The sequence below is a fragment of the Tasmannia lanceolata genome, unplaced genomic scaffold (assembly GCF_043159265.1).
Source record: "Tasmannia lanceolata isolate RefF3 unplaced genomic scaffold, GAP_Taslan_0.1 ptg000029l, whole genome shotgun sequence".
Classification (NCBI taxonomy): Eukaryota; Viridiplantae; Streptophyta; class Magnoliopsida; order Canellales; family Winteraceae; genus Tasmannia; species Tasmannia lanceolata.
This window is the reverse complement of record NW_027518706.1, coordinates 1,523,124-1,538,381: the sequence shown is the minus strand read 5'-3', so window position 1 is coordinate 1,538,381 and position 15,258 is coordinate 1,523,124. Positions and strand designations below refer to the sequence as shown.

The 15,258-nt window shown below is 39.4% G+C and overlaps 3 protein-coding genes across 5 annotated transcripts in view; all 3 read right to left on the bottom strand.

Annotated features, from left to right (window-relative positions):
• Nucleotides 1–293: 293 nt before the first annotated feature.
• LOC143858889 (myosin-binding protein 7-like) lies at nucleotides 294–5,633 on the bottom strand. Its single transcript, XM_077369576.1, has 3 exons — nucleotides 2,829–5,633; nucleotides 913–959; nucleotides 294–816 (listed from the first exon to the last, which is right to left on the bottom strand). Exons 1-3 carry the CDS (start codon nucleotides 4,206–4,208, stop codon nucleotides 717–719), a joined length of 1,527 nt encoding a protein of 508 aa, XP_077225691.1. The 5' UTR covers nucleotides 4,209–5,633; the 3' UTR covers nucleotides 294–716.
• Nucleotides 5,634–8,412: 2,779 nt separating this feature from the next.
• On the bottom strand, nucleotides 8,413–11,714 carry LOC143859199 (alpha/beta-Hydrolases superfamily protein). Its single transcript, XM_077369892.1, has 2 exons — nucleotides 10,818–11,714; nucleotides 8,413–8,939 (listed from the first exon to the last, which is right to left on the bottom strand). The coding sequence occupies exons 1-2, from the start codon at nucleotides 11,480–11,482 to the stop codon at nucleotides 8,627–8,629; spliced, it is 978 nt and encodes a 325-aa protein (XP_077226007.1). The 5' UTR covers nucleotides 11,483–11,714; the 3' UTR covers nucleotides 8,413–8,626.
• Nucleotides 11,715–11,789: 75 nt separating this feature from the next.
• The window catches only part of TTN7 (Structural maintenance of chromosomes (SMC) family protein), a 64,918-nt gene continuing 61,449 nt past the window's right edge, over nucleotides 11,790–15,258 (bottom strand). Inside the window, exons 29-30 of one of the 3 annotated variants that reach the window (XM_077369891.1) lie at nucleotides 14,726–14,917; nucleotides 11,790–11,920 (exon numbers count right to left, since the gene is read on the bottom strand). In XM_077369891.1, the coding sequence (XP_077226006.1) occupies nucleotides 14,727–14,917 (191 nt within the window). In that variant the 3' untranslated portion in view covers nucleotides 11,790–11,920; nucleotide 14,726. Of the gene's footprint in view, nucleotides 11,921–14,471; nucleotides 14,918–15,258 lie in introns of those variants that run through there. The other 2 variants (XM_077369890.1, XM_077369889.1) reach the window with 2 other exon arrangements.

Below are 15,258 nucleotides of genomic sequence, written 5' to 3'. Positions count from 1 at the left end.
GTTCAAACCTCCTTGATGAAAAAAATTCACATGCAATGGTCAACCCAAAAGTGGGGCCACTTGTGCCACGTGTACGCGGGAGGGGGAGTGTTAAAGTATAAAAGAATAATTAACGCCTTCTCCAACAGCTTAAGCTTTTGGAGGCATTGGTAAGTTTCCACAACTACCTTGATGAGAAGAACATGACCAAGGATAGGCAGCAAAATAGCAGAGATATAATGGGAAGAAACCTGGGAAACCTGAACATACTTTACTGACTGATGAGAAAACAAAATTATACGTAAGGTATGAGCAAACAATGAAATAAACCCAATTCAATATCATGGATTTTCTCAAAATACAGTTATGAAGCTTGAAAGGTTTGGTCCAATGATAAATAATAATGACAAATACCAATTGTGGAAACATAAATCAACTTTAATATACACGTGAGGATGTCATAAGTGCATACCTCGTTTCATTTCTACAAACTAAATGAGCACCCAAACCTAAACTTATCCATGCTTTACTGATCAAACCCATGAAGAAATCTTCATGTTGGTGCCAGAAATACAGAAAAAATAACACTCAATACTGTAGACCTTCCAGCTCCAGACACGCGAAATGAAAAAAATAATGCACTTCTACAAGGCATCATGATATCCATTTGATGATTTACACCTGTGACCATAGGTTTCAGAGATCTTGCTCAGTTTGCGGGAGGTAAAAAACAGCATTCAAACTTGCCCTCTTGTAAGACATCTCCATTGCCTCATATGTGAGGACTTATCTAAAAGCAATAGTAAGCCCACGTTTTTTGATAACTCAAACATATACCTGGCATAAGTATTTAGGAAAAAAACGGTTATCACCTTTCAGCTCTATGCATGCAATGAAAGCATAATGAACTAAAATGAATGCATGATTACTTACTTGCTTCGATGTGGTTTCTTTCTCCAGAAAACGAATGACACAACCCACTGGAACAGCAAAAAGAAAGAGACGGGGGTAAACTTACTAGAAAGAAGTTCTCAACAAAATGAAGTATGATATGTAGATATGTACTGGCAGATATCAATGCTCATACGGTGCAAAACATCAGATAGGGTTAAGCTAAGTTGTAAATTTCGTTTCGTTCGCCGTTTCGTTGTGGTCATTTCGTTCGGATTTCATTCGAAACTTTTCGTTCTATTACGACGAAGGGATTTTTTTTTAATAGTTAAAAATATGAAAAATAAAATAAAAATTGTTAGAAAAATCTAAAAAACAATTAAATGAACCAAATATATAAAAGATTCAACATTTACTTAAAGGAAAATCGCTATCAACTGAAATGCCAGTGCATTTACCAGTGCATTGACCACTGCATGACAAGATGAAAAAAATTTAGAGACCAAATTATAGGATTTTTTTTATTGGACTTTTGGGATTTAATAATGTTTGGACATGATAGAATTTATGAATTTTTAAAATTGGAAAAATACCCTATCGTTTGGAAGTTAAGATTTTGACCCAACCCTTTTTTTCAAATTTTGTACTAGAACCAAGGTTTAAAATTTCGGTTTCAGTACCGGTTTCGGACCTTGAAATTTCGAAATTTCGGTCGAAATCTGGTACCAAAAAAAAATTATTTTCTTCATTATTAAATTTCGATCAAAATTTCGGTGAAATATTAAATTAATATTAAAAAAAACAGATTTTTGCGTCAAATTTCGGAAAAACCGAAATTTCGGCCGAAATAAATGACCATTTCGGTTTTGTGTGGTTTCGGTGTCGGTCTCCATCGGATTTCGGTCGAAATTTAAAACCATGACTAGAACTAGAGAGTTGACTTTTTTTCCTTTTAGATTGGATCTTTAAACTATTTTTAATAGATTCAAATGGAGGGTATTCCCTTATTTATATGTGAATCTTAAGTACTTAAATGACTTTACATGTAAATACTAGGAGGATAGAAGAAGAGAAGAGAACTAAGGAGAGATAAAGAGAGAAGAAAGAAAGGAAGAAAAAATTTCCCCGAAATTTAGGCCGAAATCCGGAATTTCGGCCATTTCGGACAAAATTCTGGATTTCGGTCAATTTCGTCCGAAATTTCCAGTTTCGATCGAAATCTGGAATGAAAAGAAAAAAAGGGGTCATTGCATTCCAGTTTTAGGACGAAACCGAAACGTTTCGGCCATTTTGGCTGAAACGAAATGATTTTTACAACTTCGGTGGTGAGTCATCATATAACTCACCCAGAGGCATTTCATTATAATCCTTGTGTTAATGATTTTTTTATGAACCCCACATACAACCGTAGGCCTTTTTGTCATGCAATGCATAATCATATGCCCAACTTCCTAAATTCATACTCAAACGCTACGATGAACCTTAGTTTTTTAAGTGCAGCAGCTAAAGAAGAATCAATGGAAAGGAGAGATGTTAAAATCTTCTATTGAGAAAACATTGCATCGGATAGCTATAAATTTGAAAGAGAATAAATAGCAACTGAAAGATGTTTTGTAGAAGCACCAATAGAACATTACAAACGATTACAGAATTAGATGAGTAACTAAATGGCACAATAAAGCTGCATGAGGAAAGACCGTTACACTTACAAGTAATAAAACTTTGTAAATGCAGTAGCTGATAATGATAGCATTTCAGAAAAAAAAAATTAGTCGACAATGATAGGAAAAAGGAAATGTGAGAGAATAAGATACAGAATACAGTGGATAGAAATAAATAAAATATGCCACGAGAGAAACAAGTTTATAAAAGAATATTCATTAATTAACTGAACAAGCAAACGCAATATAGTGTCAGTTGCAAACATTAACTAAATTATTGGCAAAGACACAAATTACCTTCAACACGGACGTAAACGAAAACCTTGCAAACAGAGACGGCTTCTTCATGGTCACCCTTTTCTCTGGTGACATGTCTTTACACAAATGTTGAGCTATTTCCTTCAGCAATACCAACTGCACTTTGTCAGTCCGCATTGAAATAATTGCCTGCCTCATTGATTCTCTATCTGCCTCAAGTGCCTGAAGTCTCATGTAGAGCTTCTTGATATCTGTTTCCCCTGTATCGAACATGCCAAATGACTCCCTTGGAGTGACTACATAATCATCATTGAGGCTGGCAATTACTTTGGATTCGTTGACACCATTGTAGGGCACTGACTGGACAGAATCAATAGTGTAAATTCTGTCACTCACGTCATCTCCAAAGTCAGATGCATTATCCACCTTTTGAGGAAAGGTATTCAACGGGTCGTCCTCTGTTTTTATGAAGTCCTCCATCTTTTTGAGGCTGCTACCAGGCCTTGGAGCTTCCGTTGTTGAGTCTTGAGCCACCTCCTTGACCAACCCAGAGAAAGAACTAGAACTGTCGGTAGAGAATTTTCTTGAATGCCTCGGCCACCTGGGTGACTGTCGGACTACTGCCTTTTCTAGAAAGTTCGTACTGGGAAAATCCCCATCCAATTGGTAGTTGCTAGGATTTCTTTCTAACTGATAGATCCTATACTCCAAATTCTGCAAATGTTCCCGATCGCGAGGTGTTTCCCCAAAAGCGTATTTCTCAATATCAGGTGCAGCATCATTGCCGAGACCACAATTCGGAGAAACTGGCATCACATTCAAGTTGCATTTCAGAGGAGGGTATTCGAATTGCAATTCAGACCTCTCTCCCGCACCCTGGTTAGGAATCGGCACAACCTCAAACTCGGACTCGCCGTACCCAAAACTCATCAACCTATGCTTGTAGGCCTGAACCTCAAAAGTAAGGGATTGGATGACCTGATCCCTCTGATACAGCACATCCTCCAATACAAGAAGTTCGTGCTGATCATGGGCCATCCTCTCCTCTGCAAACTGTTTAAATTGCCGCGCTTCCATCTGAGCCTCAGCTTTCTCCCTCTGCAACCGCAATATCATCGACATTGCCTCGTTTGCGGCAGATGATGATGCATTCCTCTCCTCTTCCAATTCACTGTACAGCTGTTGTATCAATTGCTGCTGACTGCTGAGTGTCTCTCGCAAGGCCACACATTCATTATCGATCTCAATTCGAGCAACCGATGAGTAATCCAAATTGGTTGAATTAGCCTCGACATTATCAGAAATTAGTTCAGACTTCCTCTTCACAGCACAATGACATGTGGCTGATGAACCAATCAGGGAGCAGCTACAGTTGCAACTACAACATTTAAATTTGCCAGGAGACGATCCTGAATCCATGAAACACCACCAGGCAAGAAAACCGAAACCCTAGAAAATTATTTCATTCTACATAGAGCTCCAATTCCTCTCCGAAATATAGTTTCGAGGCCCTAAAAGCAACTACAACATTTAAATTATCCAGGAGACGATCCCGAAGCCATGAAAGGACACCAGGCAAGAAAACCGAAACCCTATAAAATTTCATTCTCCATAGAGCTCCAATTCCTCTCCCAAATATAGTTTTGAGGCCCTAGAATTTATTTTCTCCGTGGAAATCTCAATTAGACAATCCCAAATCCATTAGACACCATGCATCAAATCAAAACCCTAGAAAATTATTTCACTCTCCGTAGAGCTCCAATTCCTGTCCGAAACATAGTTTTGATGCCCTAGAATCGATTTTCTCTATGGAAATCTCAATTAGACGATCCTGAATCCAATAAACGACACCAGCCATCAAACCGAAACCCTAGAAAATTATCTCCTTCTCTGTAGAGCTCCAATTACTCTCCGAAACATAGTTTTGATGCCCTAGAATCGATTTTCTCTATGGAAATCTCAATTAGACGATCCCGAATCCAATAAACGACACAATTCATCAAACTGAAACCCTAGAAAATTATCTTATTCTCCGTAGAGCTCCAATTACTCTCCGAACCATAGTTTTGATGCCCTAGAATTGATTTTCTCTATGGAAATCTCAATTAGACGATCCCGAATCCAATAAACGACACAATTCATCAAACCGAAACCCTAGAAAATTATCTTATTCTCCGTAGAGCTCCAATTCCTCTCCGAAACATAGCTTTGAGGCCCTATAATCGATTTTCTCCATAGAAATGTCAATTAAACGATCCAGAATCCATGAAACGACACAAAGCATCAAACTGAAACCCTAGAAAATTATATCCTTCTCCATAGATCTCCAATTCCTTTCTGAAACATAGTTTTGAGCCCCTATAATCGATTTTTCTCAAAAGAAATCTCAATTTACCCTCCCTTTCCCTATTCCAACAACCGATTCTCCGTTTTTTTCAGATGGTGAAATCAAATGGAAACAACAAATTCATCACGAAGAGAAGAAAAGGAAGACAAAATGAAAAATCAAAAGGCAAAGGAGGAAAAAAAAATCTTAACTGCTATTCATTCCAGAGAAATCAAATGACACTATCTCTACAAGATCATACCTGGAATTTTAGCTCTCGGAAGGTATTCAAATCTACGTTGGGAGAATCAGACCACATCAGGAAAAAAAAACGTGGATTCGAAGATTTTTTGAAGAGAATTGAAACTGGCGCGAGAGGGAGGGAGGTTCAAACCCTAGAATTTCTTTCTGTTTTTCATTTTTCTTTCCCCCTTTTTTGAGCAGAAAAAACTCGAAACGGAAATTTAAACGTTTCGTCTCTCCGTTTCTTTTTTTTTTTCACCCGAGGCGTCTGTCCGACACGGCAAAGAGCGCGTTTCTAATAAAGAAAATAAACTAAAAGAATTAATAAAAAAAGAAAAGGGAGATAAGTTTTTCAACCGCCTGTAGGATGATGCGCCCCGCTTTTAACTTGAATGGTGGGCATACTTCTAACTCTTTTTGACGTCAAATCACCCTAACAGTTGGGCGCATCATCGTATAGAGGGGTGGAAATATCATCGGCCTTTAAAAGGGCTCGTTAAAAAAAGGACTGATTTCCGCAGAGACATATTTTGATAATGGCACTGCACCAACCCTTCCTTAAACAACGAATGTTGGTGATTCACCTTAATCACGTATCGTAGTTGGTTCCGGTGGTACCTAAGACTAATCCTAGCCGTTGAAACAAGTAATAGACTCCATTGGTTAGGATTAGTGGAGGATATTTTTGATAGCGTCCATCGCAGATGATCTGTTGCATGTCAGATGAGCCACCACATGAATGAAGACAAAAGCTGCTGTAAAGTTAGCCTGTGTGGCTTGTCTGACATGCAACAGACCATATGCGATGAACGCTATGCGAAGGACACTAACAAATCCCTTTTTAGTGTTGGGACCACCATCTTTTTAGATAATTTACTAATGACAACCACTTTTGATCCACACAAGGGTTTTATCTCATTTTCTTCTTCTTTTTCCTCCTTTTTTTTTTTTTTTTTTTTGGAGGACTAATTCCCTCTTTGTTATTTTCGTGATGGCACTGCTCGATTTATTTTTCAATTTGCTAATAAAAGCTTTTTCTGTTAGGTTGCCAGGTTTTTTTCTTTTTCTCAGATTTATGTGGGTAAAGGTAGGAGACAAAAGAGGGGAAAAGCATAAATTAGAGAAAGATATTATGATAAGTGGAGAGAGAGGGTAGAGAGGGTAGAGAGAGACCACCATTTTCAAGACAAGATTTTAATGATGTCAACAAGAAAAAGTTGATGTGACCACTAAATATTCTCCCACATAAATCCTAGGAAAAAAAAAAACCCAGCAACCAAACGATCAACAGGTCCAGCCTTATTTGGGCTCAGTTTGGGTTTGGTTAAGGTTGAAAAAAAACTAGCCCGATGTAATTTCGGGTTGAGATAGGGTTGAGGCCTCGGCAATCCGTCCCGATCCAAACCCCCTAATTTTATCATGATTTAATTTCATGTAATGTTTTTTCTTTTTTATTTATTTTTGCCTGTTTCCCTCAACTAGGCCCAATTTGGACAATTGAGTTAGACAGGTTTGGTCAGAGAGTATAGAGATTTAGAGCCTAGTTGGGTTAAGATTAGACTCTCCTTTAGCCAAGGCTAAGGTTGACCTGGTGCACCGGAAATGTGGACAGGCCAAGGAAAAAGAGCGTTACAAGACTAGGAGTAAGAAGGGTGATGGTTACCAACGATACTAACTATCTGATGATTAAAACTCTATATTAATTATCAAACAATAACTATTATTTGATATGTGAAATGATCGCACTCCCACAATTAACAACTCCCTTGTGTTCGAACCATTGCACTTTTCTATCTACTTCTTAAGTGGAATTACAATTCCCAAAAAGCTATCAATAGTCAATCAAAAGGGATTTACTAGGGACCATCGCAGAAGGCATTTCGCGGCTGGGCTGTTGCATGTGAGAGCAGCCACCTCAAATGAATTAAATGAATAAGACAAAATCTCTTGAAAAGTGGGTCTACATGGCTGCTTTCACATGCAACATCCCAGTCGTGGAATCCCCAGTCAAAATAGTGTTTAATAAACTATGGATTGTCGTTATGAAAACAAGCATACATCATTTCCCATTTGATATAAGGTTTTGATTTATACCTTTGGGTTTTAAGGGCCCTTTTCGTTTCAGATTGTGACAACCGATGGTGAGGCCCCATCCTGATTATTGGACCTAAATCAAATGGAATTTTCGTCAATAATCGGGTTGGGGGCTCACCTTTCGGCTGTCAGAATCTGAAACAAACAGGACCTAAGTCGTGTTCAATCTCGATAATGCCCGGTTTGTTTTGGATTTTGAGAACCGATTTTGAGTCCAAAATTGATTACTAGACACAATGTTAGATTTAATCGAGCCCAATAATGAGTTTAATTTGGACTCACAATGCGGTTCTCAAAATCCAAAATAAATAGGGCCCAAGTCACTGTTGCAGCCATAACATCCCAACTATCAAGCACATAATAAGAATTTATATGATGGGTGGCCGTGAAAACACGTGAAGTCTGAAAAAAGTACGTACGGCCCACTTTTTCTAATGATCCAAACCGTTCATCTGTTTGGGCACAACGTAGATAGGTTGTGCCCCAAAAATCATTTCCATTGGATGATCCTAACCCTTCGATCTGAAAATGGAGATTTCCAAAAATCATTTATAGGATCTTCTACAGATCGTAGGGTTAGGATCATCCTATCGAAATGATTTTTGGGGCACAACCTATGTACGCTGTGCCCAAACAGATGAACGGTTCGGATCATCGAAAAAAGTTGGCCGTACGTACTTTTTTCAGACTTCACGTGTTTTCACGGCCACCCATCATATAAATTCTCCAAGCACATACCCCTTCACCTCTAATTTTTCCTTTCAAATAGATAAATATATAATAAAAAAATAAAAATAAAATCCATTTTCTTTAGGAAAAGAAAATGAAGTAATGAGTTTAAAGTTAGGTATGTATGGTAGTTTCAATTCTATTGACCTTGGAGGGCATGGTTGAGAAGACAATTTTGCTCTCTTGAACTCGAAGAAGAAAAAGAAGAGTGAGTACAAGAAAGAAAGAGAGGAGTGTAACTATCAAATTTGGGTCGGATGGTAATAGTTTTTTGGAAATTAAAACAAGTGCAAAAATGAAGAGAGGAACACTTCTTATGGGGACATCACAGTGCGTACATCATTTCCATCCTAATATAAGGACTCATTTACCGAGTTGGGCACACCCTTATTAAATTCTAAAGTGCACCAACTAACCCGGTAACTCAATTGGGCCACACTCGAACTCAGTCCGACTCGGCATTTTCAGCCATGAATTGTTTGATGAGTAGCATCAACTCGTTGGATGAGTCAGAGAAGGGATCGATGGTAAAGAAGCCATGTTGCATTCCTGGGAACTCAGCCAGTTCCACTTTCTTTCCCCACCCTTTCAATCGCTGTACATAATCCTCAGCCCGATCCCTCAGTAAATCGGACCCACCCACCACCACCAAGATCGGGTCGAGTGCCACAGATTCAAGACTCGGGCTCTCCGGTCCGAAAGGGTTTGAAATTGGGTGGTCCGGATCCCCTCCGATTGGTAGAGACAGCCTCCAAAACCTGTAAAGAAAAATGTAGACAAAATGAAGGTGGTGGCTTTATCAATAAGAGTAGACGGTTTTAAACTAATACAAGCCCCAATGGGTCCCACATTTGATTGATCCAAACCGTTGGATCACCTATGGCCTGATATGCAATCCTTACACTACATGTAATTTTTGTTGTTGAAAATAGACGGTCAAAACTACACAATTCAAATTATTGAATGTATTAATTGCTTAATCAATGTGATTTTTCTGCCATAGGAGATCTAAAGCAGAGCCCACGAAGTGAACGGTTCGGATCAATCAAAGGTAGGACACAATGCATTTTGTCTTTTGCAAAGAAAAGGAAAATGATACATAATATACTCATCCCTTCTTTTACTCGGTGTAAAAGAGTATTCAGGAATAGACTAGAGGAGGCTGTCCCAACTCCCAAGTACAAAACACGGTTTATGTGAGAATGGTTCACTGCTTGAGAATGGTCTATGGGTCATCTACTAATTATAGTTGTGCTCAGTATCTTAAGAAAGGAGACCCGTATAAGTGCACCATAAGTGCAGTTCCTCTATAAAAGGGGGAAGGGAGGTTGATTCAAGGCAACCGGACCTCCTAATGGCTCAAATTGAGAGGAACCATGACTCTCCTTGAACAAAGTTTCCTTTGTGCTGTAAATTTCTTCTTCCCACTTCATTCAAATACATAAACTTAAATGCAAGCACAATGAGAATGCCACATCATCAACCCACTTACCACTAACATGACACATAATAAAAACTAACACCCATGACTGTAAAACACATACCCACAAACCTAAAATGCAACGCAACTACCTCCTATACACCATACGTATACATATCATATCATACTATGAAAATGATTTTTGGGTCACAACCTATCAAATGGACGGTTTGAATCATCCTATGGTGTAAGCCGTACAATACTTCTTAAAAATTATTGGACTGTAGGAGCTTACAACCTTACACCATATAAGAAAAGGCAGTGATATATCCGCCCCTTTTGATTACTTGGGACACCCGGCAGCAGTGAATCAATGACTACAAAGGGGCTGACGTACTTCACGTCAGAAGGATTCAATGGGGCTAATTGCAGTTCGTATATAGATCGGACGGCTAGGATTATCCTATGGAAATGATTTTTTGGGCACACCCTATTTACATTTAAACCTGGCAAACGAGTGCGTCGGGTCGGATGGTGGCCAGATTTGCCTATGGTGGCGACGAAGGTGGCCTCCTCCCCTTTTGTTTTGGCTTCTTCAGTTCTTCACTTCTTCTCAAATAGAAACAGTCAAACCCTAAGTCCCTAACTAAAAATTATAAAAGTAAACAAGGGAAAAAGAATAAAACCCCTTTTGTTTTGGCTTTTGATCATATGATCTTCTTCTTTTTTTATTAGTAATTGATCATATGATCTTAACCCTTCGTTTTTTCTCTTTTTAAATAAAAATAAAACTATTAAAAAAATCCGGAAAACCAGCGGATACCCGTGGGTTAACCCGACCCGACCCATGTTTTGGCGGGTTGGGTGACACGCAGGTTGATTTTCACGGGTCACTAGAACTCCAACCGGTACCTGCAAATTTGAGGGTGGGTCGGCTCGACCCGCGGGCCACAGGTTGGTTTTGCCGGGTCTATTTACATTATGGCCCATTACATGGACGGTTTGGATCATCCTATAGTGTGGTCCGTACAGTACTTTTTGAAAAATAAGGGACTGGAAGGGCTTGCACAGTTTTAAAAGGGCTAAAGTCTGCCACATATCCTCCCCTCTCTCATATAACCCCTTTACAGGGGTGCGAATTATCTATCCTGTAGGGGGTGCGAATTTATCATTACCCCATATTAAATAAAAACTCATCAAAATCAGAATGAAGTACCTATCATTGAGTTCTAAAGGGAAGAAAGCGTCCACGGGACACTCCGCCTCGGATTTTGTCCGTACAGTCCCACCAAAAAATGGCGCCAGATAAACGTAACCACGAACCCGAACCGGGCTCAACTCGGGCGAACCGGCACCGAACCGGAAGGCCAAGTGATGAGCGATATTACCTCCAGCCGAATCGCCCGATATAAACACCCGTCCGAAATCCGCCACGTCATTCAGCCACGTGTCAGGATCATCCGACACGGCTTGGGCTTGAAGCCATCGCAGAGCCGAGAAGCTGTCCTGGATTGCGGCTGGGAGCCGATTCTCTGGCGCGAGCCGATAGTCAGGCGCGATAACAACGGCTTGGAGGTCTTTAGCGAGTCGGAGGCAGTAGTTCTGGCAGTTAGGCCATGTGCGCGAGCCGATGCAGTAGCCGCCGCCGTGAAAGTAGTAGAAAATGGGGAGCTTAGCCGAATGAGCCGATGATGGCTTGTAGAGGCGGAGAGAGATATTGAGACCGGCTTCGAAAATAACGTCTTTATAAAGGACTGAGCCATCGTCATGGATTGGGATGTTGAAGCTGGTGTTAGCCGAGCGGATTATGGAGCCGTCGCTGAAGACTCGGAGGACGCCTCGGCAATTCTCAACTTCGTAGGGGGCGGATGTGGGGTCCATTTTGGGGGGGGGGGGTGTTAGAAGGGAGAAATAGGGGGTGTAGGAAAATATAAAGGGGATTTTGATGAGGAGAGTTGGTGGGTTTTAAGGGGAGGAAGATAGGAGATGAGAACAAAGGATGGGTTGAAGAAGGGTGGCATTTGTTTTTCAGTATTTGGAAACTGATTTTTTTTCACGTTATGGCCCAACAATGGACGGTTTGGATCACCTAAAGGGTTAAGATCATCCTGTGGAAATGATTCTTTTGGGGCACAAGCTATTCAATGTTTTGGCCCAACAAATGGACGGTTTGGATCACCTAGAGGGTTAGGATGGAAATGATTTTTGAGGGCAACCCCTCTAGTGTAATTGCGACTGCGTTTTCACTAGAGGGGGGGTTGTCCCAAATAAAAAAAAGGGGGCAGACATATCACCTTGCTAGGCTAACACATGAAACTACTGAAGAAAAGACAATTGACGATTAACACATGATCTATGCATTATTCTAATCTGAAATCAAGCATTAAGGATAATATTAAACAAGTAGCAATCACTCATAGGGAGAGGAAGACGAGAAGGTACACAAGGATCATGCTACATAAAATTAAAAACTGTGAAACTCTTTGGAATAATAAAGGGCACAGATCAGTAAGATGATCAGTTGAAGGGCCAAATTATCAATCTAGATCATTGATCTAGGGGCCTAGGGTCAACCCATCAAAGGGTTCTAAAAGGCATTCGGTTCAACTCAGGGCATGTTTAGCTATCATGAATTTTTTTGGGAAGTGATATATCCGCCCCTTTTGATCACCAGGAACACCCCCTGTCAGTGTTTGCAGCAATCGGGGGCATTGAATTCTTCTGACAAAAGTACAACAGCCCCTCTTTAGTCATTGATACACTGACAAGGGGGTGTTCCTGGACACAAGTGACCTTTTTACCCATGAGAGAGAGAGAGAGAGAGAGAGAGAGCAACAGTTTCTGCCTGCCTTCCATTTGGATACATTGATTTCATATCCCAGGATTGTAAAACCTGGATTTTATAAGCTATGAAAACATGGGTGGATAAAAGGAGATTTTATATGATTTGGGAATGTGGACTTCTATTTCCGATGAAATACATGCATGGCAAAAAAGTACAGTGGGCCTCATGATTTGGATGATCTAAACCACCCATTTGTTGGTCCCCACCATAAATAGGCTATGACAAAAAATTCTCCTCTTAAGGATGATCCTAGCCGTTCAAAGAGGATTACATAGTGTCTTTTATGGTACCACCTATCCACCACAGGGATCAAAATATGAAGGGTTTAGATCATCCAATTAGGTTCGCCACACTGTAATTTTTTTTTTTTCCAATACATAAATACAGGCCCAGGCATTGTACGGGGTAAAAGAAAGAAAATGTAGAGAATAGTCTTTTGGTCATCGGCATAGTATCTTCACAGCTGGATGTTCCTAACTAATCAAAAATGTAGGGAGTTGAGGCACTTTTCATTATGGATTTTGGAAATTGATTAAGTCTAAAACTGATTATTGGGCTCAAAACAAAATGCAATTTTGAGTCCAAAACCGATTATTGGCCTCAAAATTTAACGCAATTTTGAGTCCAAAACTGATTATTGGGCCCAAAATTTAACGCAATTTTGACAAAAGGGGAATGATAAATTCGCCTCCTTTCACGCCACATTACACCCCTTTTACTGGCTGTTTTTTTTTAACAGCCGGTAAACTCAAACTCCCACAGCCAGTAAACTAAAATTCAGTGCGAACAATAATACACATCGAATCCATCCATAAATTCAAGCTGTAGAAGTTGGCAACAATCCCTTTTTCATGGAGTTTTTTTATATACTCTAAAGACCCAGATGCAAACGACATCCTTTAGAGAGATAGATGCACATATAAATCTAGAAATATAAACAGAACAACTAAGAGAAGTTGAGTCTTTCCCTTTAAGCTGAAAATCACTAAAATAACTCTCTTTCACTTTCTATAAGATGAAACATGTGTATGTTTTTTCATTTGCAGACATGGGTTCTGATTATTCACATCATATTTTTCAACAGAACTTAAGAATGGGGTTGTGGGGTTTCTACCTACAAACCAATCACCATTGAAAGAGGGTACATGACATGTAAAAGAGGTAAGAGGATTTGTGGGCATCTTGTGAAATCTCAGTATCTGGTGAAATGTCATTATAAGATAAAAGGATTTGGTAAAATAAACATATAATTACAAGTTAAGATCAGATTTATTTCTAAGAGCGAAATCATGCCTGTTTGGAAGGGAATGGGTAGATGAGTACTAAGACAGCTAATGCCTAAGTGTGAGGGTTGAGTTTGGCAAAGACGGACAGATGGTAAAAAGCGTGAAGGAATCCAACTTTGCCCTAATTTACACTGCAAACAAGACATTTATATGGTGAAAGTGGGAAAAGAAGGGGGCGAATTTATCATTGCCATTCTCAAACTCCAAAACGAACAGGGCGTAGGGATTGTAGGATGGAATTTCGGAAATTTCGGCAAAATAAAAGCTTAATTTTTATTATTTTATTACTTTACCAAATTTTGGCAGAAATTTCGGTTGGAAAAAACGGTACCCAATTACGACCGAAATTTTGTGAATTCGGCCGAAATTTCGGTTTCTGGAAATGCCGAAATCGAAATTTAAAACCTAGATCATGATGCTATTTGTGTAGAAAGATTAAACCACAAATTTTCATGTATCATTACAGAAGAAAAGAAAAGAGAATAAGCACTACATAAAATCATTCAGTTTCATCAAACTAGATCATAAAACCTAGAGGGTTAGACAGGTTAAAGAGTAAGCTGCAACTATCTGCTATTTTTGTACATGGTGCAGTTAGCAAATGTGATAAAAATACAGAAATCCATGCACAATCTTGGTTTCTTTCCTCCATCTGAGATTTAAGTCTTTGAACAAATGACCATGCAATGCCACTAAATTTTCATGCACCGCAATAAGAGGAAAGAAGAAGAAATGCAAGGAGGGGGAGATCCAGTCTTTAGTACTATATACAGCTATTTAATCTCACCTAAGATCAAGATCAAGCAGCGTGGAAGGTTCAACCTGCCATCTGCCCGTGTTAAAAGATTGTCAAGTTAGAGCAGAAAATACAGAATAAAAAAACAATCCTAGCATAGCACTACTATCCAAGTTCAGAGTAACATTCAGGGTTCATGTAATTGAGAGATACATGACAAATATGAAATACACCATTGGGAATTCAAAAGTGCTAACCTTATTCATTTTGGTGAGTTTGGTCGTGCTCGATAAAATCCAGAGCTTCTTCTTTCGAAACAACATCTACCCGGCTGACTCGGTTCCTGTGTGTCACACCATATATCTTGTCTGCAACTTTAACGAGCTCTGATCGGAATGTGGTGGTTATAAACTGAGTATTTGCCATGTCAGCCAGGCGGCGGATCATATCTTAAGGGAGGAGTTAAGAAATCCAGTCACATAGATGCGATCAACCCATGCAAAGAAACAAAATCAATACTAACCAACTTGTGAATAAGTACAAGAAAGTTTAATAGGTGGTATGTGATGGCATCGCATCGCCGATACCCTAATTTGGCACTACAATGTTTTAATAACTGCTTTGTCTTTTCTGCTTTAATCGGCTTACAAGAGCTTTTTGGGAAGGTAATAATCTTTGATGGCTGTTTAAAACAGCATAGGCTGAGTTTGTGAAATTATCAAAACATGGTAGCACCAACATCAGTAGTTAATTGCTAGCGTCCATCACAAAAGGGTTTTTGCGGCTGGTC

Bases quoted from the DNA above. Each gene is read 5' to 3' on its own strand.
- LOC143859199 (XM_077369892.1), bottom strand. From the start codon at position 11,482: ATGGACCCCACATCCGCCCCCTACGAAGTTGAGAATTGCCGAGGCGTC. The intron at 8,940-10,817 runs GTACTTCATTCT...TTTTCTTTACAG, and splicing joins CCTTTAGAACTCAATGATAG to GTTTTGGAGGCTGTCTCTAC.
- LOC143858889 (XM_077369576.1), bottom strand. From the start codon at position 4,208: ATGGATTCAGGATCGTCTCCTGGCAAATTTAAATGTTGTAGTTGCAAC. The intron at 960-2,828 runs GTAATTTGTGTC...TTGCTGTTCCAG, and splicing joins CGTTTACGTCCGTGTTGAAG to TGGGTTGTGTCATTCGTTTT. The intron at 817-912 runs GTAAGTAATCAT...TACTTATGCCAG, and splicing joins AAGAAACCACATCGAAGCAA to GTATATGTTTGAGTTATCAA.